The following is a 26,550-nucleotide window of genomic DNA, read 5'->3' as shown; positions in this document are numbered from 1 at the left end:
TTATGGGATTATAATAACGAAGAGTCACTAGATGAAAGGATTTTCTCAGATGCAGAAATCAAAACTCAAACCACAAGTTGCTGATGTCATGTTCATTTTGCATTTTTTCTTCTTTCTTTTTTTGCACAGAAATGATACAACTCTTTGAACCCCAAACTGCACTCAGATGAGCCTTTGTTTAAAAAAAGAAAAAGAAATAAAGAGGGAAATCAAACAACATCTTTCTGCTGATTTGCAGAAGAAAATCAGTAATAACTCCATTATTGTTTCACCATAAATGAGAAATGCCTTCTCCAAGTGGAAATGATAATTTTCACTTTTTTGTTCTTAAACTACTCCACCCTGGTCAGAGTAAACATTTGAATGCATTAAAATTCATCCCTTCGGTTATTGAAATTAAAATAAAAAAAAAAATAGTTCTAGTTTTTAAAAAAAAGATACTATTTTGCCCTTTAGAGTCCCACATAACGTAACATTAGTTACAATAGTTAATTTTAGTTTTGATTAGAAAAGCCTAATCAAGGAAAACGGGGCAGTGTGAACCCAGTGCTGACCCCTCATGTATAGAAGCAGAGAGGGAAAAACATGGACTTGTTCTTTCACTCCTTAAATAAAAGTCAGTGTTATCCGATTTATTACAGCTCCTTCAAAAAGAACACAGTTAAACTCATCACTGTGAGATGCTCAGCAGGGTAGGATTGGTCTTTCAGAGTCTAAAGAAAACATTGGTTTAATCAAGTGGAATCAATTTAAGAGCAACAGGCTTTACTGACAGATAAAGGTGGAGTGAGCAGGAGCTGGGTAATGCGCCTGTATGACTGAGGAGGATGCTCAGCAACACTGAGTTGACATGTGAGAGCTGGCGGATGCATTGGGAGTTTATTTTGTGACATCTTGCCACATACTTGGTATCTGTGCAGTTAGTGATGTTCAGGGCAGACAGGTGGAGCAGCTGCTACACTGATTGGATAAATGGATGGATGAATAAGACGCTCTGACTCCACGAGCGGCGTTTCTTTGATCTCTTTGAATTGCACTTTGTCTCTGGCTGCATGCAGTCTCCAGAGCAAGGTCAGGCTAGCTGGCTCTGTGTCGGCGGAAATGGTCTTCATTCTTTGATCTGCAGGAAAGAAAAATTAAATGGAGTAAGAGTACTTTATTAAACGGGGGAAGTGGGACTATTTTGCCACAGGATCCAACTCATTACCTCAGTGACAACCCCCGCGGCGATGGTGGAGCCAACATATCGCAGCATGAAGCGGCCCAGCTCCTTATAGTCTTTGTACAGCTCTAATGACACGGGCCTCTGGGTCTGGATCTCCACGATGGCATTCATGCCCTTACTCAAACACCTCAACAGAAGAGACACGCAAGAAGCAGCATGACATGAATTTGAATATTCTAACAAGAACTTGACTTTATGGTGGCATTTTCAGTGGAGAAATGTTTTGTCACTCATCTGACTGACTTCTTCAGTCTTGGCTGACTTCAGGTTTCCCAACATCATAAACAGCATATTTGCATAATGACTGAAAGTAGAACTACTGACTAATAATGACTAACAATGGGCCATGAGGTCAGTTTCATGATCATTAATATGCAAATTGTCATGACCATTGACCAATAGCCACCAGTATTATTCACAGAGAGTTGGGGAATGGCTGCGATCACAGCATTGTAAGATGGTGAAATATGTACCCTTGGGCCGCCTCCTCGATTCAGAGATGGCCCCTTTTCACGTAAATGGCCTCTTTGACTCCCCGCTCAAACCAGCGTTCCCCCCTGTCCAGGATGTGTACATGCTCATCATTGAAACAATGTCCACTGGCCTGTTGGTCTGCTTAGGACTCGTTTTCCCTGATATATATACACAGCAATCCTCCTGGCAGTTAACAGCGTACACTATATTCCTCTGTTTGCAGCTGGGAGCCTGATCCTTGTGGTGGGATTTGAAAGCCTTTCCCAGTTTTGTCAAATGTCCAGCTGGGATAACCACATTTACTCTGGGCTTTTTGATATGATGTTCATCTGCTTCGTTTTTCACAGTGTCTCTGGGGATTGTGTTCGCTCTGTGTAGTAGCGTCCTTATAACACCCAGTTTGTGCTCCAGTGGATGATGAGAATCAAACCTTAAATACTGATTTATATGTGTTGGCTTGTGGTACAAGTCGACTTAATAAAGTTGGGGAAACCTGCAGTCAGCTGAGACAAAAGAAGTCACTTGGATGATTGGTGAAATGTTTCTCGCACTGAAAACTCAACGTCCAGATGTTAGGAAGCATAAACCATTTTGCATCAATTCCATCTGCTCTGGCATAAATGAAAATGACAACAGGTGCACTGGAGAGGCAACAGAGCTATGAGCATAGGTCCCACTACAGGATGCCCTCCATGCCACCTTCATGGAGTCTGTGATATAAAAATGCACATGAGTTTTTTTTAGGACTCTGGCAGCGCTCCTCCTCCTGTTCCCCCTCACACCAGACTTTCTGCTGGGTTAAGGCCTTTCAACGGCCTGTCCAGCCTTCTTTGTAAAACTGCCCATTGCCTAGCATCTCCTCCACACTACTGAGACTGTGCCAACCTGGGCGAGCTAGCATGAGGAACAACTAAAAGAAAAAAAAAAAATCAGTCATGAGGGGTCAGGCAAGAGCAATGATCTATGGCCACCACCTGCAAAACCTCCTTTCTGGGGGCTGTTTTGTCGTTTCCGCTCCAGTTGAACACTTCTCACTTTCATTTACGCCAAAGCAGCTAAAAATGATGCTTTGTGTTATGTTGTGATGATTTTTTTCTTTTTTTTTTTGAGCAGTGTATGTGCATCTACAGTAAATATCCAAACTACTGTTCGTGTAAAGTTTTGTTTAGGAAAAAGAAATGTCCTACTTAACTAACCACACTTCCCACACATTGACATTAAGGCGCTGGAAGGCAGTACCTTGAACATTTTATTTTGAAGGCTATTCATTGTTTCCAAGTTCAGAGAAAAGCTTCAGCGCTACCATAAACAAAGAAAATAATAAAAAACACTCCTAACAACACAATAAACAGAAACAAAAATGCTGGCGTGCATAATTGGATAGAAAATGATGATAAATCCTTTTCCAAACTCACTTTGGTTTCTTCTTCAGGACCTCGCCGCTGCTCTTGTGTAGAACACTAATTAACTTCCTTATGGTGGCCGGTTCGCTGACTGTCTGGTAGTGCAACAGTACCTACACCAAGCGTGCACACATTTCTAAAGTTAAAGCACATACAACTGTGCAAAGAGTCGTTTCACATAACATAATTATGCAATTGTCATCACTAAAATCTTGGCAGAATTGTTTAGGTGTGTAAAAGCAGAGCTTTGTTGGCACTTACTGGAAAGCCTTGTGTGATGGGGATCTCGATATTGAAAATGAGGACTCGAGCTCTGAATCGAGTGCAAACTCGAATAGGTTCTTTGGGATCACAGAACACACAGCCCATACTGGAAGGAAGCAGTTAGAAAATATGTTTGAAAAATAAAGTACAATAAAAAAAACAAAAACCACCCTACAAGCAAAATAAATGAAGTCTGTATTTAATCAAAACACTGTAAACCAGACAACAATACTTATATGTACTGCAAAATATAAATTATAAATTAACGTTGATAATAAATATTTAAAAATACTCATTCAGTTTTATATTAACACATCCTTAGCAATTCATTCTTTACTTGATCTTAATGATGTCCATGCCAGTGAGTGTCAGGCTGACGTGGTCTCCTGCTGCAGCCCAATCCAGAGCCTCATCGTGTAGAGTAATTCCTGCAGTGCAAAGAGCACAGTGTTGTTCCCCAACTCGCCTTAAGGTGGCAGTGTTTACCACTCATCCACACCAGCAGACGCACACAAAAAAGGTCCACATGTAAGCAGACATCAGGCTTACATTTGTTTTCTTTGTGATTTTGCATAATGTACGCATGTTTTTCTACTTCTTATTAATATCAAACTATTGTTTTTGTGAGATGCTATCAATCTGTTTCCCTTCAGGTTTACAGAAATTCACTGTATGGCTGCCAAAAATAAACTTTCCACCTGTGCAGTGGGTGTTGAGTGATGCTTTGTTGTATTAATGTCAAACCATGACTAACAGACTTTGAGATAAAAAAATAATTGAGGTCTCATTTGATAGTTTTTAGTACAGATAGTAAAAACCGAGCCGTATAAGGATTTTATTTTTCAGCCCACCCCGATGACATTTCATTTAACAAAGACCGGGAGGGGAGGAAAAAAAGCACATGAGTGCATACCTTTGACAGTGCAGGTTTCATTTGGAGGCATTGCCAGTATTTTGTCTCCAGTTTGAATATAACCAGCCTCGATCTTTCCTGTAACACAGAAGCCTGAACCCTGGTCTGGGAAGAGAAAATCCAACGTCAGCAAAATCTCAGCAATCAAACACAAATTGGAGAAATGAAAACAGACATTAAGAAAATAGACATCAAGGGCCCATTTCCATATTTAATGTTACCTTTAAAGACATCGGAGACGCACAATCTGAAAGGTTTGTCTACAGACCTCTGAGGGGCCTTGAAAGCATCTTCAGAGGGAAAAAAAACAACAAAGAGGAAGTAAACAATGAGTAGCGGTAAAATGCTGGTAAATAACATGAGCTGTCCAGTGACCATTGGCGGTGAATCATGTTCTCTGTAAGCAGACTGAGACTGGATGTTGAATGTTTTGAAATAGATGTCAGTTCTATGGAAGCTAAACTTCACATGTCAGGCGGTGTTGCGTGAATCATTTTCAAGTAAGTCACATCTATTGCAGCAAGCTTACAGTCAGAATGCATGGATTCTGCAGCTTTCATTTCAAGAAAAAAAGTTGCACAAAAACACACTGCTGCAGCTGCAACGTGTAAAGCTGGTTAGATTATCCACATTCAGTGCTAAAATTATTAAACCTAACTCGATGCTGCGAAGCGTCTTAGGTTTTCCATCTGGTGTTTTAACACTCATGTCAACCTAAAGAAAGGAAGTTTGAGTCATTCAATAATTAAATATAATAAATGCAATCAAATATTTAGTCATTTTTCTTGTTTAAAGAAAAAAGAAACACTTTCAGCTCACACCAGCTGACCTTCCTGGGACTGAACCAGAGATCTTTCACTTCTAAGTTTAATGAACCACCACTACACTATAAACCCTTTACCTCCGGCTGCTGGCAGATTGCCACTCTTGCCTATAGTTAGCATGGAAGATGTCAACTTGCCTGCAACCATTCGCAAACCAAACACCAAGTGATATACAAGTTAAAAAAGTGACGAAAACCAGAAACAGAAAATATTCACAGTCAAAGTAAAAGTTAGTGCAGTAGGAAGGCACAGCTTTTAATTCAAAGACAAACAGTCTCCACAGTCGGTGTAGGTGGGAGTACTTGCGGTCATGTCTGCGTCTTCCATGCAAATTATGGGCAAGCATGGCAATCTCTTAGCAATCAAAGCATTCAAAGCAATTAGAAGGGGGTTTTAGTAAGGCACCTAGCAACTTCTAGCAACTATTGGCCAACTAGTTGGGTAAAACAGATTGTTCCCTGTGGCTCACAGGACCACTCTATAGACCTGTGTGACTGAGGCCTATGGAAATAAACAACTTACAGTAAATACCTGCAGCTCTTAATGTGATTATAGGGTTTTCCTTGCATTAGTTAACAGCAAGATGAATTTCAAGCTGTCAAACTTGATGATCTACATATGACTAATTCTTCTTTCTGCATACCTTCAAGAACAGTGAGAGCAGAACTGCAAAGGGGTGAACTTCTTTTGACAAAAATATAAGTGCTGCAAACACACAGGCACTCCAGGATTTAACAGATTTAACAGAAACGGCAATATATTTAGATTTACATACAGACAGTTAAATCAAGAGTTTAGTCTACTGACTTATGTTCCAATTTAAATAAAGCTTTTGAAATATTTAATCCTGCTCTATAACTAGAGCTGGGCATTGGTAGTGCAGTCAACCTTCTTAGGAAACAAAACTCGTGACTCATCACGTCAGATCACACATTTAGAAAAGTAGAGAGTGAAAATGTAGCTTGAGTCAAAAGGCAATAAACGCTTTCGGCAGCTCGAGACGTGCCACAGTGTATTACCAATCTGCTCCAGCAGGCTCGGCCCAGAGTACCAAGAGGTGAGCTGTGACACTGAGCTCCTGGTGGCAAGGTTTTCTCCTGACAGGCCGCTGGTGGGGATGTAGAAAACATCAGACTCCTGGAAAAGCAGATAAACACGGAATCAAAGAGAGAGAGCAAATATTTACTCACAGCCAAAATATTATACAGATGCAGAGCTATGTCCTCAGACTTCGTGCCGGCTCACCTTGAATCCTGCCTGCTTGAGAAAATGGCCAAGTTTCGAGATGATTTCTTGGAAACGCTCCTGTTGCCAGTTTACCTGATGTGTAAACGAACATACAGGAAAAAGGAAAAACACAAAGAAACAGAGTTTCCCCTTCAGCACTGCTTTGATATGGAAATGTGTCACCAACATGCCAGTGATTATAGGAAACAAAAACACAATCTCACACACATACACACAGTTTCTTAAGGCCTTATTCTCTCCTGTTAAGGTCTTCAACATTCAGAAGGTGTATATATATAAAAATTTAAAAAAAAACTTTAAATAGAGTAACTTCTTTTAGACTGCAGTGCTGTCTATGCAGTCCTGCATATGGTGTCAACCAAGTACACCCGCTGTTTCACAGGGTAGATATACCACCTGAAGCTGAAGCTGGGCAGTACTAGTACAACAGTGACAGGCTAAAATATCGACCCACTTTTCTAAAATTCCTTCAGATGCCCGATATTACATTTCTTTAAATATATTTGCATGTAATGCTTACCGAACATCACACCACCATATTTCAATCTACGAGGCCTGTTACCAGGCCTTCTCTTGATAGATTAGATTAGATTTTTTAGTTGCACTGAAATGTGCAGTGTCAACTTTCACACTGATCTTCAAAACTGCAGAATTATTATAGTCATGACACTGACTTCGAGTTTCCTGGTAACTACAGCAATGATGGCCGTGCTTCTGCAGTTATTCTGACCAATCGACTCTTTGATTTGTCCATCTATACACAACAGGCCTGCTCTTTCCCTTATCGTTTCCTATAATCTGAACTTCTCCACAATGTTGTTCTTGAACAGAAAAGGGAGATTCTGGGCACACCTTTTGCAACAAAGAAAAAAGATACCTTAGCAGGATTTGCTGGATTCAGCCAACGGTGGACAAGCTGAAGATTCTTTTCAACGTTAATTGTTAAACATACCTCCAGGACTGTGTGCTTATTTGTTTAAAACAAACAGACTGCCACTCATATTGTTCATCTGTAAAAAACAGTTGGTCTTAAAAATGCCTCCACAGTGCTTCGTTTTAGTGCAGAAGGTCTGACCTGGTCCATCTTGTTGACAGCTACAGCCAGCTGAGTGACACCCAGCGAACGCACCAGCAAGGCATGCTCTCTGGTCTGACCACCAGCCTCGAAGCCCGCCTCAAACTCTCCTCTGCTGGCATCCACCACGAGCACCGCCACATCAGCCTGGAGAGGGAGAGTAAGGCAAAGGGGTGTTGAGATGCATACGTTTCTGCAGAGGCAGACTTAAAAATAAAAACCACACACTGTAAATTTTCCAAAACATATTCTGTTTGTAACTTTATAAACCACTGCTAATGTTTCCACATTTAGAAAGCATTTGCAATGCTATCAGATTTTCACATGAGCAGCACTGATGCTTTCAGAACAGGTCCTGCTTATATATTGTGCATAAACTACCCTCAAGTCTTAGGGGCTCTTTTTGTTGTTGCTTGTAGTAATTTATATTTGGAGTCATGGCTCTTCTCTGAGCCCTCCCTGCCCTTCCACACACACAAAAAACACACACGGAAAGTGAGAAGCAGGGAGCCAATACAGAACAGAGCACTGATGGGGGGTTTCGTACAATTATTTTTAGAATATTTGATTATCGCATGTAAAATTTTATCGTCACGCTATGAATATTTTCCAAAGAATGAAATTTTCCGTTTTTTACTTTCTGTTGTTATTTTTTCTTTCAGCATTTTTTTGAGATTTTTACAGCATCAAAACATAGGCCCAGGAAATTTCTCAGTGTTGGAAAACACATTTAACCTGTGAAAAACTGCAATTACATCAGCTTTCCACCCACTCCAAGCATCACAATCTAAAGCCAAAATCTTGTTTTTGTTCACCACATTTTTTTTCCTGTAATCAGTTTTGAGCATGTATATCAAGGGATGTATCAAAGATTCAGTAGCAAAAGTGCACCGACTTAACCCTTGATGTTTATATGCACTTCCTGAGAAAATCACTTTAGAGAACTGCATGAATGCATGTTGTGTAAACCTTTTAATGTCACCACTGGGATAGGTGAGTGCTGAGTTACTTACACTGTGTGAAAATTTAGATTTTTGCCTGCTGGCTCATCTTCTAGCCGTGCCTCTGCCTGTGTCACCACCATCTTTGTTTTAACATTAAATGAAGCCATGTTCTACATCACAGTTTGGACATTTCATGTCGAGTATAAGCCAGCGTTAAGATGCTGCACTGAACAAATGCGTCACAGCAACTGGATGCTCTTCTCTAAACTTTAGTAAACTAAGTAAGAATGGCACAGTATCTTATGCAAAAAGAAAAACAGTCAAAAGTTGAACAGACAAGGAAGAAATCGCAAAGAGAGCATGCCCTGAAAGCCAAATTTATAGCTAAAGCACATTAAATAAAAATAATTAAATCAGCTGACTGACGGGGGAAACCCTATTACTGATATTGGTCATAATGTGTTTCATGACAAAATATTTTATACTTTTATATTATATACAAGTATAAGCAGGTGGCATTATAGAAATTTCTATTCATTTTGACTTAGAAATTCATGTTCTACTGGAGAAAATACATTGAAAAATATCCTCCTAAGTACATGACACACCGTCACCTTGATTTGCTTACAGCAGAAACTCCTTAGTCACTACATGAAGAGGTAAATGTGAGGACAGTCATATGGTAAAAGAGAAATTACACGAGCTCCCCAAAGCAGACACGGACAAGCACACCCATGCCTGCAAAAACACCTTGCGATACCAACACCCAAAACCACCAAAGTTATTTCAAGATGTCAGGGTGCGGAAGGAGGGAAAGCGGCCATTTTAATCGAGAAGTTTTCAAAGTCAGAAAAATGTTTTAGGATCGGTTAGAATTGTTTAAATGGTTGAGTCATATTTGCAGCTAACCAATGGATTGAGTAGAGTACAGCAGAAGATTCGATAAACAGCAATCTATTTTTCAGAAATAGGTTACTGAGCACATAGGTTACTGAAATGGGTATTTTTCAAACTGTATCCCCTTCATTATTATTACATTATATTTATTATTCATCTCATAAATTATAGATGCATTCAAGCCACTTTTCACAGTTTCTGATTACCAACCTGTACATAGATGTAGCTTTCTAACTTCATTACTTACACTCATTCATATTTATCTGTAACCTCTTCTTATGAGGTCTGATTTTGTATTTTTGCAGCACTTAAATTTCATCAGGCACGTCCATTTCGATCATTCGTAAACTGTAAATGTGCAGCCCACCAACATCTAGCAACATCTCACTCACAGCCTTGATTTACATGCACTGATCAGGCTGTTTGAAGAGCTTTTCATGTTATACCTGTGCAGCTCCTGTGATCATGTTGGGGATGAAGTCTTTGTGTCCTGGTGCATCCATCAGTGTCACCACTTTAGAGTTTGTCTCAAACTTTGTCATGCCCACATCCATTGTAACACCTCTGAAGCACAAAAAGGGGGGAAAAAGCCAACAATTTATTTTTTAACCATTTGATACACTTGAATATGAGAAAATTCTAGATGTTAATAGCATGCTAAAGTGTCTGGAAGGCCTTATAAGGGAATCCAGATTTAAAGTCCTGGTCATTTCCTGTGTAACTGCACGTCTGGTGGGCGAGGCTCGTAAGTATTACGCATCTGCTTCAGAACTTAGTGATAAGTTGAATATGGATTCCCACCCATGTCACTTTCTGTTTCTGCCGTATTTCGCTTCCGTTTCACTCTGATAATAACAACAGAGTGCAAGCAGGGACAGATTTTTTAACACTATTTATTTTTTCCATGATAAATGCCTTTTGAACGAAATAAAAATTCCATGTCACGTAGGAAAAACAGCTTTCTTGTAACAAATTAACCCTTTTCATCCATCCAGAGCAAGACTGACCGACTGCATCGATAACTCAACAAGGCTTTTCTAATCTAAAGAAGCTTGAGCAAAAAAAGATTCCAAGTTGAATCTCACATCTTTTAGCATAATAGTAGTTGCCTGTGAGCTAATAAATCTGATTTTACCCTCAACTTGGAATGCATATATAGGCAAACATTTTTGAGTAATAAATATAATGTTATGTAATAAAAATATGTCCTTAAAAACAATAAATGCACATTTTCTCTGCAAATATAAATTTGCTGATTATTATGTAATAACTGTGCACGCAGCTTTCACTTTGTGCGCACTTTCATAGTCAATATATACCTGTCTCTCTCCTCGCCCGTTTCATCCAGAACCCAAGCATAGGCGAAGGAGGCTTTTCCTGCCTTTTTCGACTCCTGCTCGTACTTATGCATGGTGCGTTTGTTGACATTGCCGAGCAGATATAGCAGGTGGCCCATCAGTGTGCTCTTACCCGCATCCACGTGACCTGTAGAGAGAGGACTAGCACTGTAATCATAGCGCCGAGTTGAGGAAGAAAGTCATTCAAAAAGAAAATAGGCTCTAAGGGCGGGGAGTGTTAAAGGACTCTGACGAGGAATGGAGGGAGGGATAGACAGATAAGGAAAAGAGGAAGAATGTGCTAAGAATGATAAGACAGGTGGGAGAACTGAAAATGATAAAACAGCAAAGGGAAGCCACAGATGGGAGAAGGAAATAAGTAGAATTGCACAAGTGGCAAGGGGGGGTAGAAAGAAATGGGAAGAAGGATCGAAGGTTCTGGGGTAAAACGTGGTAAAACGAAAGGTTTCATAGGCTGTGGGAAACTAGAATCATCTGCACTTCTGAAACTACCAAGTCACTTTTTCTGCTGTAACTGAGAATGAGAAATAATGATTGAGCAACTGAGCTGGTCTGAAGCTCGACTCATTTACTACATTCAACGGTGACATAGGCACAGCCAACCAAACAAGGGCAGCAAGAAGAGATCTTCAATATGATTAACTGCCCAACTGTAAATCGAAATATCAAGGCACTGAACACAGGTTCTAGAATATGAGGGGAAAAACCAACTCTGCAAGAAGTGCCCGATTTAAAAAAACAAAAAAAAAGGAACTCCCACTCAGCATACTTTTGTGTATACTCCCAAATTTCGAAGCACTGTGACTGCTGATCTTTCTCTTCTTTTAACTTATAACTTGGATTTGCATGCATTCAAAATACCCCAAAGCGCCAAATGTTAAAGTACTATTTAACTGAGTGGTGCACAAAATAGTTCATAAAGGTGGAGCATTAATATTAGTATTTTCAGCCTACCTATAACTACCAAATTTAACAGAGGCTTGCCCCCTTGTCTCTTCTCCAGCTCAGCTTTGATATTGATGGCCTGCCGTGCCTTCCCAGATGAACGGCTCGGGGTGGGACCGGTCACGGGCTCGTCCCCGTTGGACCCTTTAGATGGAGTCTCAGGGCGTTTGGAGGCAGCTTCTGTAGCTGTGACGACAACACCGTTCTCCCCTGTGCTGAGAAGAGAAATTGAAGTGTGAATACGCTTCTTTGCAACAAGTGAAAATTATGTCTCGCAAGCTCTAATCTCCTTCAAACCAAACAAATCAGTCTTTAGCTTTTGCTTTAAATGAAACCACAATTTTGCTAAAGGCTTAAATCACAGTCAAATAACTTTTTTTTTTTTTTTTACTGTTTTAAGAGAACAATCTGAACATGACAACAGGGGAAGGGTTAAGTTACCTTGGAACATCAAAACCCATAGTCTGCTTCTTTCCAGAGACAGTCATGCGGGCCACTTTTGGTAAAACTTCAGAGTCCAGTTTATTGTGAGAAGCATCTCTGCTTTTAGCTGAGAAAAATAAGAGACACAAAAAGGCAAACAAAGGCCTCCATGACTCACACTTTCTCCAAGGAGAAAAAGTTTTTCCGTTTGTTTTTTTTCCACTGTGGTCGCTTACATCTAGACTTTTCTGGGCATGCACTAAGATCAAGGTTAATATAGAAATATTAGCTAAACTAAAAGACATTAAGATTCAATCTTTCAACAATTATCAGAGTAAGTGAGTGGAGCAGCTTCAAACCTCAGATTCACAATGTGTCTAACCAGTCCAGAGAAATAATGTCAATATTTATTGTGTTATTAAGTAGATAATGTTTTGTCTGTGAAGGTTCTCAGTCATCCAGGTCATCGTAGTCAAAGGAGATTGCAAAGAAAAGCGTCTGGACTCCTTTAAGTTGGTTGAATATAATGTTTTACAACACTCACAACAACCATGCACACATCAGTGATGTCCAACAGATTCAGGTAATGACTATTTTACTGGTTATAGTTGCACGTTGGCATATTCTTGAGAGCAGTAAGAGTGCAGATTGCAATAAGTTGCACTTTGAGCCTCATATCTATCTGATTGCTAGTTCATATTATGCAGCAGTGAGACTTGTTGAGGTCACTGCTTTGTCATCCCAGTCCCAAATGGCCACCGGTCCCAGTCATATCAACCCGTTTCTGATTCATTTAGACTGGGCTGCACAGCCAAGCCTACTGCACACACTGTGCGTCTGTGCGCGGCAGTGACATCCTGGTTCAGAAAGGGTTAATTTCAGAAGTGGCCGTTGCCTCCCGTCTCCACGTAAATAGATCAGTGTGACACAGCATTTCGCAGAATGAATCTTTTGAAAAGGTGTCACCTCAGCAAGTGCAGCACTGAAAGCGAATGCATCCATTATCACACACGCACACACGACTGATTAAAAAAATATGTCCATATATGCACAACAGAAAGCCTGAACTGCTACAAGGTGAAAAGGGCCTAAGAGCTAATAAACTGCCACTTCTATTAGTCTTTATTTTATGTTCCTTTCCTTGTTGTATCAAAATAGGATAAACTCCCACACAACCCCCCACTGCATTCCTTCAGCATTTCTATGTGTTGGAGTGATAAAACAGTGGATATACCTTCATCTTCTAGCTTTTGTTTAGCATGAATTTTATGAAAACATTACAACTCTGTCAATCCTTGCATGTTTAAACCTTTTATTCATCATAAAAAATACCCTGAGGGAAAATGAGAGGAAAGAGGTGCGATTCAACAGAATATTAATGGACTTTCTCTAACCAAACACTCTCTGAATGACTTGCTCTGCATTAGAGAAAAAGTCCCTTTCACTCAGAAACATTGCGACACAAGTCAGCTCACCACACTCTAGTGAGGCTTTTTAAGTTAATGGCATTTGCATACTGTTGATTCCCACACACTTATCCATATCTACTTAAATGTGGAAAAAGGGGACAACCAAAGCAGAGCTTGCAACAACTGAAATAAAAACTACACTTAAGAAATGACAGGTAAATCTAATCGACAAAAGAAAAAGGTTCGAAAAAGTACCACCGCTGCGATTAAATTACAGCAATTTTAAAAACACCACCGTCATATGAAATCTACTGTTTCAGTTTCACCTGTCCTGCAGTAAGCAGCAACATGAGATGGAAAAAGTACTCTCTGGGGAATTTTGGTTCTTCGTGCAGCTGGGGGCTTTTCTGGTCCTTGTTCAGCGACACAGAGGTTTCTACCACCTGTGTCAACAGGGCATCAGGCCACTTGAAAACTTGAAAATCACTTACAATTCTGTATCTAAAGGAGTTGGAGCCCTCTGTAAAATCCAGTCAATTGCAAATCACCCAAAAACCTACATATTAATTGAAATTAGTACAAAGATAAAACATTAAGGGTCAAATTGGGAAATGTTATTGCCTTTTAAAATATGAATGTTAGCAAAATAGTTGAGATAGCAGTGCAAAATAAAACTATATATCATTTTCTTTGGTGTATAAAATCAAAAATATAGAGGAATCTCTATATGCAAGGCCGTAAACCTTATAGCTGTGATCTTTAAGCAATAAAGGGCGTGGCATTGTAGTGCAGGGGTGCTTTATAAATTGTACACCTACCCAATGTTATTGCTGTCTATATGCAGAATACCTAGTACTGAGGACAATGTAAAATCTACAAATACCAATACTGAGCTTCAGGCCCCGAGACAGGGTCCTTGACAGACAGCCACTGACAGTCTGTCTGTATATAAAAAAAACAGGCCAGCAACCATGATGGTACAGAGACGGGGTGGGTTTGTGCATTTGGATTAGCTGCACAGCTGTAAATGGTATATACAGATTCTGGACCAGGATCATTTTTCATTCAATCAATCGATTAATATGATTTGACAGTAGTTCAAATTATGGTCAACTGATTTCATTCTTATTCATGTTGCACATAAGAGTCACAACTGTTTTTGGAAACAAGGCTAACACTGCCTCATTAGAGCAAGTAAGAATGATACGACAACTGGGAAACTAATGAATCTACCAATACACATTGTGATTAAAAAAATACATCATGCTCTAAAGTATGTGACAGGTTCTTTGCTTTTTTAAAAAAAATTGTTTTTTCAAAAAGAAAAAGAAAAACCAAACATTCTGCTGTACTCCTTCAAGTTCTTAAGCAAATGTCAACCCCCTTATTAACTGTGCATGTTGCTTTGTCAAAACACTGCAACACTTTTCCAAACAGGATGGTAACATGAGAAAGATGATTCGGCGCGATATAGCTCCGAGGCGCAGAGCAGGATCTTTTACCTTGTTTGGACTGGTAAGTAAACACATGGTATCCTTCTATCCAGGATTTCTCTATTATAGGGGACCCTTAGTGTGACTGAATGAGTAAGTGAGTCATCTTATTCATGACAGAATGAAGGGAGTGCACCCAGGATATGCAAATCAACCCTCCCTTGTCTGTCCAAACACAGAAACGCAGTGCAGACAAAAGAAAAGGTGAGGGGTGGGGCAAAGACTACACCAACCACTTGAGGCCGCCACAGCCTATGAGACATATAAGGTGTGTCGACTTTATATCAAAATATCTAAAGAGAGACAGGGGTGGGAGTGGGGAGGAATAGGGGAATATTTGAAGTGAGTCACCTAACATTTCTGAATGTGCGCCAGTTTCATCTCTAATTTGTATTGTTACAAAAAATGAAAAAAGGGAAATTAGTAATTAAGAATATATGTAAACCAGTTTAAATCTATTGTTAATTACACGATTTCAACCATAAAGGCTGGAGTAAAAATCCATGGGGTTCTTCGGTTTAAATTTAGTCCATCTTCTACCCTAAACTTGTGGATCTATTCTCAATGAGACAATCTGGGAGTCAAACTTCATTCATGTTTGAAAAATAGATGGAAACATGAATGAAAAAGAGACTGCTGGTGGAGGCAAAAGCTATGAGTAGGATCTGACCCCTTTCACGATGAGTCATACAGACCCACAGTGTCAGTACCACAATTGAAGATTTCATAAAATATATATCTGCATCTGTGACTTCCACCTACTCAGCAGTTAACCTTTAGTCACAGAAGCTACTTGAAATTCTCACCTAATGTGTTTTTATAGTTCAAAACAGGTCTATAAAGAGACTAATGTCTCTGACCTACAGCACGACAACCTACAACTTTAATGTACACTGTGGTTTACACTGTTGTCTAAAAAAAGAGAAATAAATAACTATGTCAATCTATTTTAAGTGACATTGTTGTTCAGTGCTTTCTTGTTTGAGGAATCTAGAAGTGAACTTTAATGACGGACATGACTGCACATCTGCCCCTTCTGCAGAAAGAACGCCAAAAGACCCGCATGGAAAAATAAACAAGTCTCTATGCCAACTTTAACAGCACCATGCATCAAGCAGGGTAATGATAGTAACGATAGTGAGGTTTTGAAATGGCACACTGTACTGTGGCTGGACTCAAGTACTCACATTCTCAAGGGTTACTGTACATGAGCTTTTACCTTATTCCTGTTCAAACCTACATTTTGAGTCATAATTATATTCACACATTAAGATCTCTGTCATCTGTATGTTGCTCATGCATACGGGACCTTTTTCTGCACTTTTACATTATAGAGTAATTGCCACTGGATGACTTATTTTTCTGCTACACAGTGTTTCATATAAAACTAGTTGGAGAAACATTTCAAATCTTAACTACTTTAAGAAACTGTGACTCTTTTTTCATGCACATTTGTTAAGTTATCCCAAAACCGCAACTTAACAACCCTCCCACCGAAAAAAGGTCAAAGGGTCATACACTACATGTAATGCTTTAAGAATAAAACTACTGAAGTCTTAGCTTAGCAAAAGTTGATAGTGATTGGGAGAGCCTAGAAATCTGAATTTACCATTTATAACAAGCTGCTTAAATATGGTTTTAACAACACTTTATTACAAGGTACACCTTGCTAACCCTGGTTTGGACCCACTTTTTTCTTCAGAACTGACTTAATTCTCAATGGCATAGATTCAACATGGTGCTGGAAACATTCCTCAGAGATGTTGGTCCATATTGAGGCGCTTGCGTGACACAGTTGCAGCAGATTTGTTGAATCCACATCCCAACATCCTTGATGAGAATGTCCCGATCCACCACATCCCAAAGGTGCTCTACTGGAGTGAGATCTGTTGACTGCGGAGGCCACTAGAGCTAAAATAAAACTGATGTTCAAGAAACCAGTCTGAGATTATTTCAAGTTGCTCATGCTCAGTTTGAAATTCAGTACATTGTCTTAACCATGTTTACATACCTAAATGCATTGAGTTGATGACATGTGTTTGCCTGATTACATATTTGTATTAATGAGCAGTTAAACAGAAGTGTATGTTCTGAATAATATGCAAGGGCTTGCACACAATTTAAGGCTGAACTGTTTTGCCAACATGAAAAAAAAACCCAACAACAACAACAGCAGGGGCGACTATAATCTTTTCTGCCATAGAAAGAGCCTAACAGCTATATTATTAATACACACCTTCTTCTAGACATAAATTTTCCACATTTTATCCCAATTTTTGCAAATTTAGAGCATGTCTGAATGGAAAACAAGCATGCAGCTAAGCAGACTTTGGCATAAAAAGTAGCATTCTGCTAAAGCAAGGCAATTAGTGGGTTAAGGATTTATTATATGACACTCCCCATCTGCAAACAATAACTGCAATAACTAAATGAGATCAAAACTTGAAAAGAAGCACTTGGTCATGTAGTTTGACAGTAACTGCAGTTAGATGGGACTAAAAACTTCCCTGCTGCTGTTTGTTTCACTGAAAGGCATTTTATCCAATTTTTCCCCCAACACATAGCATGGATTTCTTGGGTGCGTTGCTTGGGCATGTTACCAATATATGTCTGGGAAAATGATATGTCCAGGCAGGTCGCCCAGGCATACTACAGTCTGTCCAATCCCATGTATTGCACTGAAGCCTGGCCATAGCAGGCAATGCTGTTGGATTTATACTGACATGTTAGTATTAGGGGTGGACGTTATAGTCTCAAAATTATATCACGATATTACAGAATTGTAGTGGCACAGCATAAGTCAACTGTAAGCAGAAAACTAGCCTATCAGGTTTTTCCTTGGACCATTTAAGTAGAAAATAACCACTTAACACTTTAACAATAACTCACACTGCAAGAGCTGCACAGCACTGTTACACAAACAAATTCAACCATATTTTCTACATGGGATGTTGTATCCCAGTTTGAGCTTTTAAACCAGTTGCCTAAAGCCCTGCTTTTCCACTGTGTAACCACATCAGTAATTTCCATCCACCGTTTGCTCTTACTGTCGTATGGAGCATAATTAGCAAGTGTTCAGGCAGTTTTTGGTGGAGTCATTTGCTGACATTTGGGACGATCATCCCTGCTAGCATCTGTTCCTTTGTAGAACTTTCTTGTACTTGACGGGTTGTTTCTGCCTCAAGTGGTGAAACACATTTATTTGTTGCTTCCACCTTTAGCTGGAATAGTTTTCTTTCAGTTTTCTTTCTTTCTCAACAACCCTCTTCTTTGTTAGAGGGTTGTTGAAGCAGCTCCTTTTCAAATATTCAATCGAAAGCTCACATGTGGCTCTAAGAAATACCCGAGTTTGTCCCCTGGTTGGATGCAATAAGAAAAATAAACGCCTGGCATTAAATTTAAAAATAAATTACTATTATACTTGTATTACAATACAATACCACATGGCACAGCCCTAGTTAGTATGTCTGCATTGCTCTGCCATCATGAGTCAAACTGAGCTGTCAATACCAAACTTGAAAAAATCAAATCGTGATCAAGATACATTTACTGAAATGCAGGAAGATAGAAAGACTAAAGACGCACCAGAGTCTACGCATGTATAATTAAAAAAACTATATGTTTACACTGTTTACACTGGCAGAATTGTAAATTAGCAAAATAAGGAAGTGAGATATAATTACAGCCTATTATATCGAGTTTTACAGAGCTATAATCTTACTAATCCACTTACTAGGTTTGCAACATACATTATTACCACACAGACCTATCACAGTTATTGAGGTCTGTGTCAAGTCTACTGTTACAATTCTGGGATGTGCACATCAGAAAATGATGTAGCCTAAGGCTTGGTGATATGGGCCCATGCATCGAGGAGTACTCTGTTACCTGGACAGCAACTCCACTGCTTGGGGGGGGGGGGGGGGGGGGGGAAACAACACACAGGACCACAAGCAATTAGGTTGTTCGTTGCACGTGCCTGCATACACACAGGCCTCCACCTGACACAAATAAAATCTAATTATAAAATCTTACCACAGCCTGGACCCTGACAAAACTTTAAAATAGAGTTATATTTACTGTCTCAGCTCATATTAGTAGCTGATATTTGGGACAGAAAAAGAGCTAGTGAGTGCCTCCAAAGATTTTCAGCTACTGGAAACCGCTAAACAGCTTTCAGGCAAAGTATGAGAACCACTCACCCAAACAATTTCATATTCAAAATCGCATTTTGTGACAATGATTGCATAGTAAATACTGAACAGAGAGATTCCTTGATTTGTAAGTCAAATATTCCTAACAAAGATTTCTTTATTTATAAGTAATATGTGGTTGTTTAAATGTGTAACATGTTTACTTAGTACAGTATATATATTTGCACGATTGGTATTAGGAAGTAGTCGGACTAGCATGTTAACTCCTGGGAAAGTGTAGCTGTTAACAAATTTGAGGAACTACTGTGCATGCCAGCTGCGTGTTTTTTTTTTAAAAAAAAAAAAAAAAAAAAAAAAGACATTTAGGATTTGTCTTGCATTCAACCACAGCACCGAGGTCAAATGTTCTGAATGCAAAATTTTCCATTTTGCCCTTTAACAGAACACACACCACAAAAAAGACATAATACTGACGCATGTAAGTCCAAGTGCATCTGCTTATTTTTGACCACTTGTTAGAACAATAGTATTTTCCAGAGTTGGCACCACTTCAAAACCAATCATAGTTTGTGCAACATGTATGCCTTGCAAAAAATGCAGAGCCTGTAAAGACACAAAGAGGATTTGATCTGTCACAGCCTTTGTGAAAGCTGTGAAAGTTGAGAGGCTTGATCAGATTTTCCTACGTAGGTGGTGTATAAGAGGCACAGCAGTCTATCGGCTGCTGTGCAGAGTCGACATGTGCTTGGCTTGACATTTTCTCCAAGAGTGCAGCTTCCTGCACAAACCCACACGGCGGCTCCCCTTGAGAAAAAAGGACAAATAGCTGCTGGACAAAACCACTTGCTAATAACAACTTGTTCATTTCTTGATTCCCTGAAGAAAAAAAAAAACACTATAAAACACTCTGGACCTGCACATTTTCACACAAAACAGACCACAACACATCCAGGGCATCTAATTATTTCCAAACACCATTTTCCAAGGACTGCAAGCTTTGTACACTGAAAAACCTGTTTCACCTCTAATGTTTATCTTGCTATTGTTAACACTAACTGTCCTTTATCATTTATCATCTCCCTCAGGCTCTCCTTTCTGGAAGACACCCCGGGGGTCCAGTTTACTCTCTGCACCTGCATGACGTTTACTCCCTTCTACCAACATGAATTCCCACACTTAAAACAACAATGAATGAGTAAAAAACAAGAGTGTCAAAACCAGAAATGCCTCAAGACACTTTAGCATAACCGTTTAAAAATGGAAGCTTTACTGCAGATAAATAATGTTTTCTTTATAAAAATGTCTCTTTAAAAACAGGCAAATGCTCTGTTAACTGGTAAAGATACCACTATGACCAACTGTTTATTGTCCTGTACTGGCACTTTACTATACAATTATACATTAAAATAGAGCACTTTTAATTCATTAGGTAGGATTAGTTCCTTACAACAAGCCAAAAAACGTGTTTAACACACGCACATTCGCAAAAACTGAAGGAGAAGACTAGACAGAGGTTCACTCAGAGCACATAAATTCAATCATCTTTATTTCGAAACAGACAAATTAACCTTTGGCAGTGTGCGAAGACACACCCAGTGTAAATTAAACCCATGTATACAAAACGAAATTAAAATCTTTTACTACAATATGAAGGCATTCACTTTGACTAATTCAGTAAAAGTATATAGTGCTTTCATGCAAAAAACCTCAGTTTTTCAATATTTAACAGTTGAAAGATTTTGCTTGTCTTTGTGTATTCGTTTGTGTGTCTGTACGCATATGCGTATGTGTTCCTCTTCCCTCATGGGAAAATCTCCAGGTGTCCTCTAAACCAAAAAGTCAAACCCATGATCTCAAACACAGGCAGCAGTAAACCAGTACAATGGTTAACTGATCCATATTCCAATAGCTGCAGCACACCTGCAAACAAAGTCAACCTCTTTTGTCTTTTGAGGGTTCATGCAGCTCAGAAAAAAGTCACATCTAGAGTATACATGAACTTTCTCTTTGCTGTGATCATAAAAAAATTAAAAAGCCATTGGCCTTCGAAGAATACAAAAATAAGACTACATTTAAAATGAAGGAGAGAAAGCTAACTACAGCAATAAGAAACAAAGATCTTTCTAAAAGTTCCTAAAATACTTAAATTGTTCTTTGAAGGTTTGCTTGGGTTAGCTAAGATTATTGTTAAGCTGCCAGAGTGAGTTCATTTCTCTTTGTTCTGTATGTGTTCACTTAAAAAAAAATACATAAATGCTTGAATAATCTTCTTTCTATGATTTTTTTAACCAGTGATCAGAGTCAGCATGTCATTTTGTTGGACCCAAAAGTTCCTTTACTCCCCATAAATGAGTGCAGACTTGCAACCCTGAGTGCTGCATCTCTGGGTTTAGTTCAGTGATAAGAGCAAAAGGGCCCAGATAGAAGTGGGGTTCTCATTCAAAGCAAGTCAAGTTAGCACCAAGGTAGATGCAACTGAATTAAGCGCTTTCCTTGTGGCTACCTGGTGAAAGCTTTCCGCTGATTAGCACGGACGATGTCATCAGGCGAAGGGGTGTCGAAGCGGAAAGGTACAATCGGCAAAAGTGTGGGAAGCTGCTGTTTGGATTTCTCCTGCGACTGAGAGAGGAAGGCCTTGTAATAACTTCCTCTCCTCTGACCTTTTATTTTTCCCTTCAGTACATTTTTCATCCTCTTTTGTCTTCTGCTAGTCTGAACAGACAGAGTAATCGCAAACACTGATGGTTTTGCAAAAACGGAAACATCCAACCCCAATGCAAAAGCAGCTGGAGACATGGGTGATGGGAGGTCATTTTCAAGCTGATGGAGACCTTCTCCATGTGACTGGGCCATCAGTGAAGTCAGATCAATAGTGTGACCTGGTTTAGGTTGTCTGAAGATTTGGTGGTATGGTCTGTGGTCGAGTTCACACTTGGCACCACCCTCTGTAGCACTCTCTTCTGACATGCCAGTCTTCTCTGGTTTTGCTGGTGAAAAGAGCGACGTGAGGGAGCACTGTGACCCATTTGAGGTGGTTGAGGTTTTGCTTTTGTGTTCAGACGCCATATGTGACAAAGAGAGCTGCTCAGAGAGACCAGGTGGTTGCTTCAGTGCATTTTCTGGAGATTCAGAGCTGAAAGGCTTGGGGGAAGTTGAGAAACTGTTGCTGTAATGCTGCAAGGCAAGCTGGGACAATGAGACGGTGCCAGCCAGACATGGGGGAGTGATGCTAGTTATTTTTGATGAGGAGAGAGCATTCGCTAGTCTTTCAGTGCTTTGTGATTGAGGGGAACTCTTTCTGTTTTGGTGCTGGGAAGCAAGTTCGCACAGGGATAGTGTTTGTGCTGGTGCAGCCATTCCCTGAAACATTGCAGATGGTATGCTGCTTTGAGGAGTAAGGAGAGAGTTACTGAAAGCTGGGCTTCGATTTGAGTGCTCCTGGATTAAATCGGCCAATGTCGGGCTACCCTTTGAACCACCCAGCATGGCTTTGCCTCCAACCCCAACAGACTGCTGATTTTTCTGCACAACAGAGCTGAGACTCCCAAATCCAGGAGGAGCAGCCATAGAAGAGCCTGCAGCTGCTGTCTTGGGGTTGTTTAGCGATAGACTACTGAGTGAAACTGAAAGGATGGAGGGAGGAGAGGCCGGTGATGCTGATAACGTCTTTAAAGATGCCAAAGCTCCCAGTGAAATACTACTCTGACTAGACATAATGGATGCTGTTGTTGTTGCATTTAGTCCTTTGTTGAATGAGGAAACGTCCAAGCCCTGCCTTGCGTCAGCTACTACTGACCCCTTATTCTTTTGCTCGTGCTCGGAGATGAGCTGTGCCAGACTACCACCACTGCTAACACCTGGGCTAATGTTTTTAAGGCTAAAATCCTGCTTTTCACAGCTGCCGGCATTTGGTTGAGATAAGCTGGATGCTTTCAGTTCGGGTACATGTGGATGTGCATGTTTGTGCCCATGTGTGTTGGCTTCATGTGCCTTGGATGTCATGTCTGTGTGAGAAGCAGACAAGCAGGCTCCTTACCTTACAAAAGCCAAGTGCAGTTGTCGAAGAGGAGGGGTGAGGGGGACCACAGAGCAGAAGTCAAATCAATCATGTAGTAAAAAAAGAGAAAAAAAAAGACAGAAAGGAGGCACTTTGTTAAACATTTGTATCACTATACAAATTTGTGTGAAATCAACAAAGAACACTACTGGCTGTTAGGCTTCCACACACCCAATAATGACACATATTTATATAGAAGTACTAGCAGCAGTGACCTATGTTGACTGCGTTTGAGGAGGAAATGGGAAATACTTATCTTGGAACACCCACCTATACAGAAAAATGTTTTCATAGCTATGAAACTCCACAGAAAACCCAAATCTGTTATACAACCCTTTAAATGCCACAAATTAACGTCCTCCCGGTGTGTTACTACACTGAATCACTCAGGGGTAATAGTTCTTAATCAGTGAAACAATTTTATTTTGACCCACTCAAGGTGTACCTTTGTCAGCCACAGCCTCTTGTTTGGTTCTTTGTGGTTGCGGCGCTTTGTCCTGGTTAGCTCGCTCTACTGTACCAGTCTCTTCAGCTGTACTTCTGGTAACTGGAGCGGTTTTAGTGTCTTCAGACAGTACTGCGTCCAGTGCCCTCTGTGGGTCAAATCCACATTTTATGGCTGCCTGGGTCAGGACTGAGTCCGGCACTGCATCTCCCAGCACAGTCCGCATGTGGTCCAGACAGGAATACAGCTTGGCTAAAGAGTACAGCAAATGTTGGACACACACAATAGATTTGTGATCCATACAAAAAGCACAAATTTAAAAAAAGACATCAAAAGTTTAAAGGACAAAATGAACTGGTGCATGGAACCTTTAATTGTAAAAACACAAAAAACAAGTTGAGAAATGTTTATATTCTGAGCCGCAGTTGTGTGCTCAAAAATACTACCTTGATCAAGAGGGTTGAGATTCTGGTTGACAGTAGGGGACACAGGGACAGCCTCATCTTCAAATTCTTCCTCCTCTAAAGGCTCTTCCCTTGGTGCATGTCTTTCTTGACGTGAGTAGATGAACTGATTTGCTAGATAAGCCAAAACCATTTCATTTTAATAGTAGATTATACGTTATCATATATGTCTACTTAATGTTGCATATTTTCAAACTTAAACTGGAAATGCAAGAAACTATTGTTATCAATGAGTGTAATGAAAAAAAGTTATTTATTTGAAAATGCAGTGTATGCTTAACTTCAGACAGATTCAAATTAGTCTGCTCCATCTTCACTATGCATCAATGGTAACCAACCTGTTGCTGGTGAAATGCAACAGTAGTCATCCTCCACAGACTGTCCATACATGTCATCATCTTCAAAGTCTGAAAAAAAGAAGAAGAAAAAAAGACCAACACTTAGATGGATACCTTTGCTCATTTTGTTGTGCCTCACACAAACAGTCGTATACACAATTGCAGTAAAGTCCCTTTATGCCAGCTGTGACTTTGCTTTGTCAGCAACTTTATGAATGCCACTGCACACTAGAAACCTGGAGATTTTCCTCTAATCGCTTAACTCTAAGCTTTATTTACAGAGATATTCCGCAAATTAACAACATTGGGAGATTTGAATGTAAAGAAGAGCAAGTAAGGAATCTGGTGTTATTGACACAAACAAAACACTGGATAGTTAGCAAGCTAGGCAAGTAGCTAGCAATAACCTGAGTAAACATTAGTAAATTTAGTAGTTACACACACCTCACATCAAATTTTTTCACTATAACATTAATCCAAAATCTTGGGTTTGCGTGGGTATTAGTAATTACTGTCGTTATGGGACAATTTACCATACGCTAGGTGCCAAGTGACACGACAGCAGTGGGATCTTGCCAGTTAAACGAGCTAGCATTAGCCGCTACAGCTACTGAGTAACTGTAAACTTTAGCTTAGCTGTAAACAGCTAACTGGTTTAGCTCTTTGAGGCCTTGCCGCGGCATTTAAATGAGAACCGTTTTTGCCATCTACCTTCATCGTAGTTGTAACCTCGAACATTTCTATGACGAGACATGTTGATTATGCCTCCTCTCTCGGCGCCACTGTTATGTTATTCGGTTCACGGACATGTGTCCACTGCCCAGCGAAGCTCCTGCAGTTGCTGCTGTGTGAAGCTAGCCTACCTTAGCAGGCAGGTCACAATAGATTCGACAGTCACGCAAATACATAAATGTAACCACAACACACAAAAAAAATAAAAACAAACAAACAAACGTATTTGTTGTAATTACGTCATTTCATCGACGCCGAGTTTCTGCATAATTAAAGTAAAATAAATAATAATAATAATAAAAAGTTTTTTTCTTCGCTGACGTAACTTCCGTTTGTAGTTGGCATAAGATCTCAACGGGTTTCAAAACGTTTACGCTGTCAGACCTATATTACACTGGATTTATTTACAGCTACAACTATGTGCATCCGTCAGAGTAAAGTTCTGCAAGCCTAAAATAGTAATATAAGTTGCACCCCATATAAAAAAAGAAACATTGCACTACACGTCGAGTTTAACAGTAAATAATAACAAATAACACAAACCACAACAGAGAAAGAAAATAAATTATGTCGCAAAGAAAGAGAAAACAACCCATAAAATGGAAAAGTTATAATAAAATTACTCTTTAAAACAAAGTGAATGGCTGGGAGAGGACTCTGTCTGACGGAGATAAGAGTATCACAGGAAAATAAGAGAGGTGTGAGGTGGTATGAAATACAGTCTGTAAAGTGTTAGATTTTCTCAGGTGTTAAGTGTCCATGGTGTGAAGAGGGTGGGGGATGCAGCATTTCCTTTAAGCCCTATAGTCTTTTTGCCACCAGGCATCAGGCACCTATAGCAATGGCTGAAAAAAAGAAAGAAGAAAAAAATTTGCAGAGCTGGGCCTCACATGTGGTGATGCTCGCTGACCTGTGGTTTCTCAGGCTGTGCTTGAATTATATATTTTTATGTTTAACAGGAACAACACTTGTAAATATTTGCTGCACTGAAGCAGAGTGAAGTTTTCCATTTTGGTAGGACACTGTCATAGAAAGATAGAAGCAAATAGGTGAAGAAAATCAGACCAAAACAAAGAAGTGGGGGAGTGTCTATGTGACTCATATCAGTAATAACTGACCTGGCTAAGTTTTCCTGTAACAGCAAAAGCAAATATTTTTATTTGTAGTTACACGGCCTTAAAGATCTGTGGACCTTTAACTGTGAAAAAGGCCTGACAAAATGATAAATAATGTTCTGATTTGCAGTGTTTTAGTCTTTTTCATTTTAACTGTTTCCCGCTTGGATGTTTACGAGGGGGTAACCCTTTTTTCTCTTTCTGAACATAATTGTAACCTGTTTTCAGAGTATTATGCCTGGGTGTGCATCACAAGCTAGTGAACGTGATCTCTGCTTTTACAGCTTACTAGGGCTACGTTTGAAAAAAAAAAAAAAAAAAAAATTCTAATTGTTGTCCAGCCACATCTT

General features: G+C 39.7%; 1 protein-coding gene across 2 annotated transcripts; it reads right to left on the bottom strand.

Moving 5' to 3' along the window:
• Positions 1–77: 77 nt before the first annotated feature.
• Positions 78–25,358, bottom strand: hbs1l (HBS1-like translational GTPase). 2 transcript variants are annotated; one of them, XM_084952764.1, is made up of 18 exons: positions 25,065–25,337; positions 24,354–24,422; positions 23,998–24,129; positions 23,552–23,803; positions 12,012–12,120; positions 11,580–11,785; positions 10,587–10,752; positions 9,714–9,831; positions 7,427–7,573; positions 6,349–6,423; positions 6,123–6,240; positions 4,501–4,569; positions 4,280–4,384; positions 3,704–3,794; positions 3,364–3,472; positions 3,115–3,215; positions 1,208–1,352; positions 78–1,120 (listed from the first exon to the last, which is right to left on the bottom strand). In XM_084952764.1, exons 1-18 carry the CDS (start codon positions 25,105–25,107, stop codon positions 1,109–1,111), a joined length of 2,067 nt encoding a protein of 688 aa, XP_084808890.1. In that variant the 5' UTR covers positions 25,108–25,337; the 3' UTR covers positions 78–1,108. The 2 variants fall into 2 exon arrangements, with proteins under 2 accessions (XP_084808890.1, XP_084808891.1); XM_084952765.1 differs by lacking the exons at positions 78–1,120; positions 1,208–1,352; positions 3,115–3,215; ... (9 more) ...; positions 11,580–11,785; positions 12,012–12,120 and adding an exon at positions 20,579–23,080 and having other exon boundaries at positions 25,065–25,358.
• Positions 25,359–26,550: the final 1,192 nt, after the last annotated feature.

This window comes from Perissodus microlepis, chromosome 15 (assembly GCF_051167445.1).
Source record: "Perissodus microlepis isolate ML-2025 ecotype Zambia chromosome 15, ASM5116744v1, whole genome shotgun sequence".
NCBI lineage: Eukaryota > Metazoa > Chordata > Actinopteri > Cichliformes > Cichlidae > Perissodus > Perissodus microlepis.
This window is presented reverse-complemented; position numbering and strand designations above follow the sequence as displayed.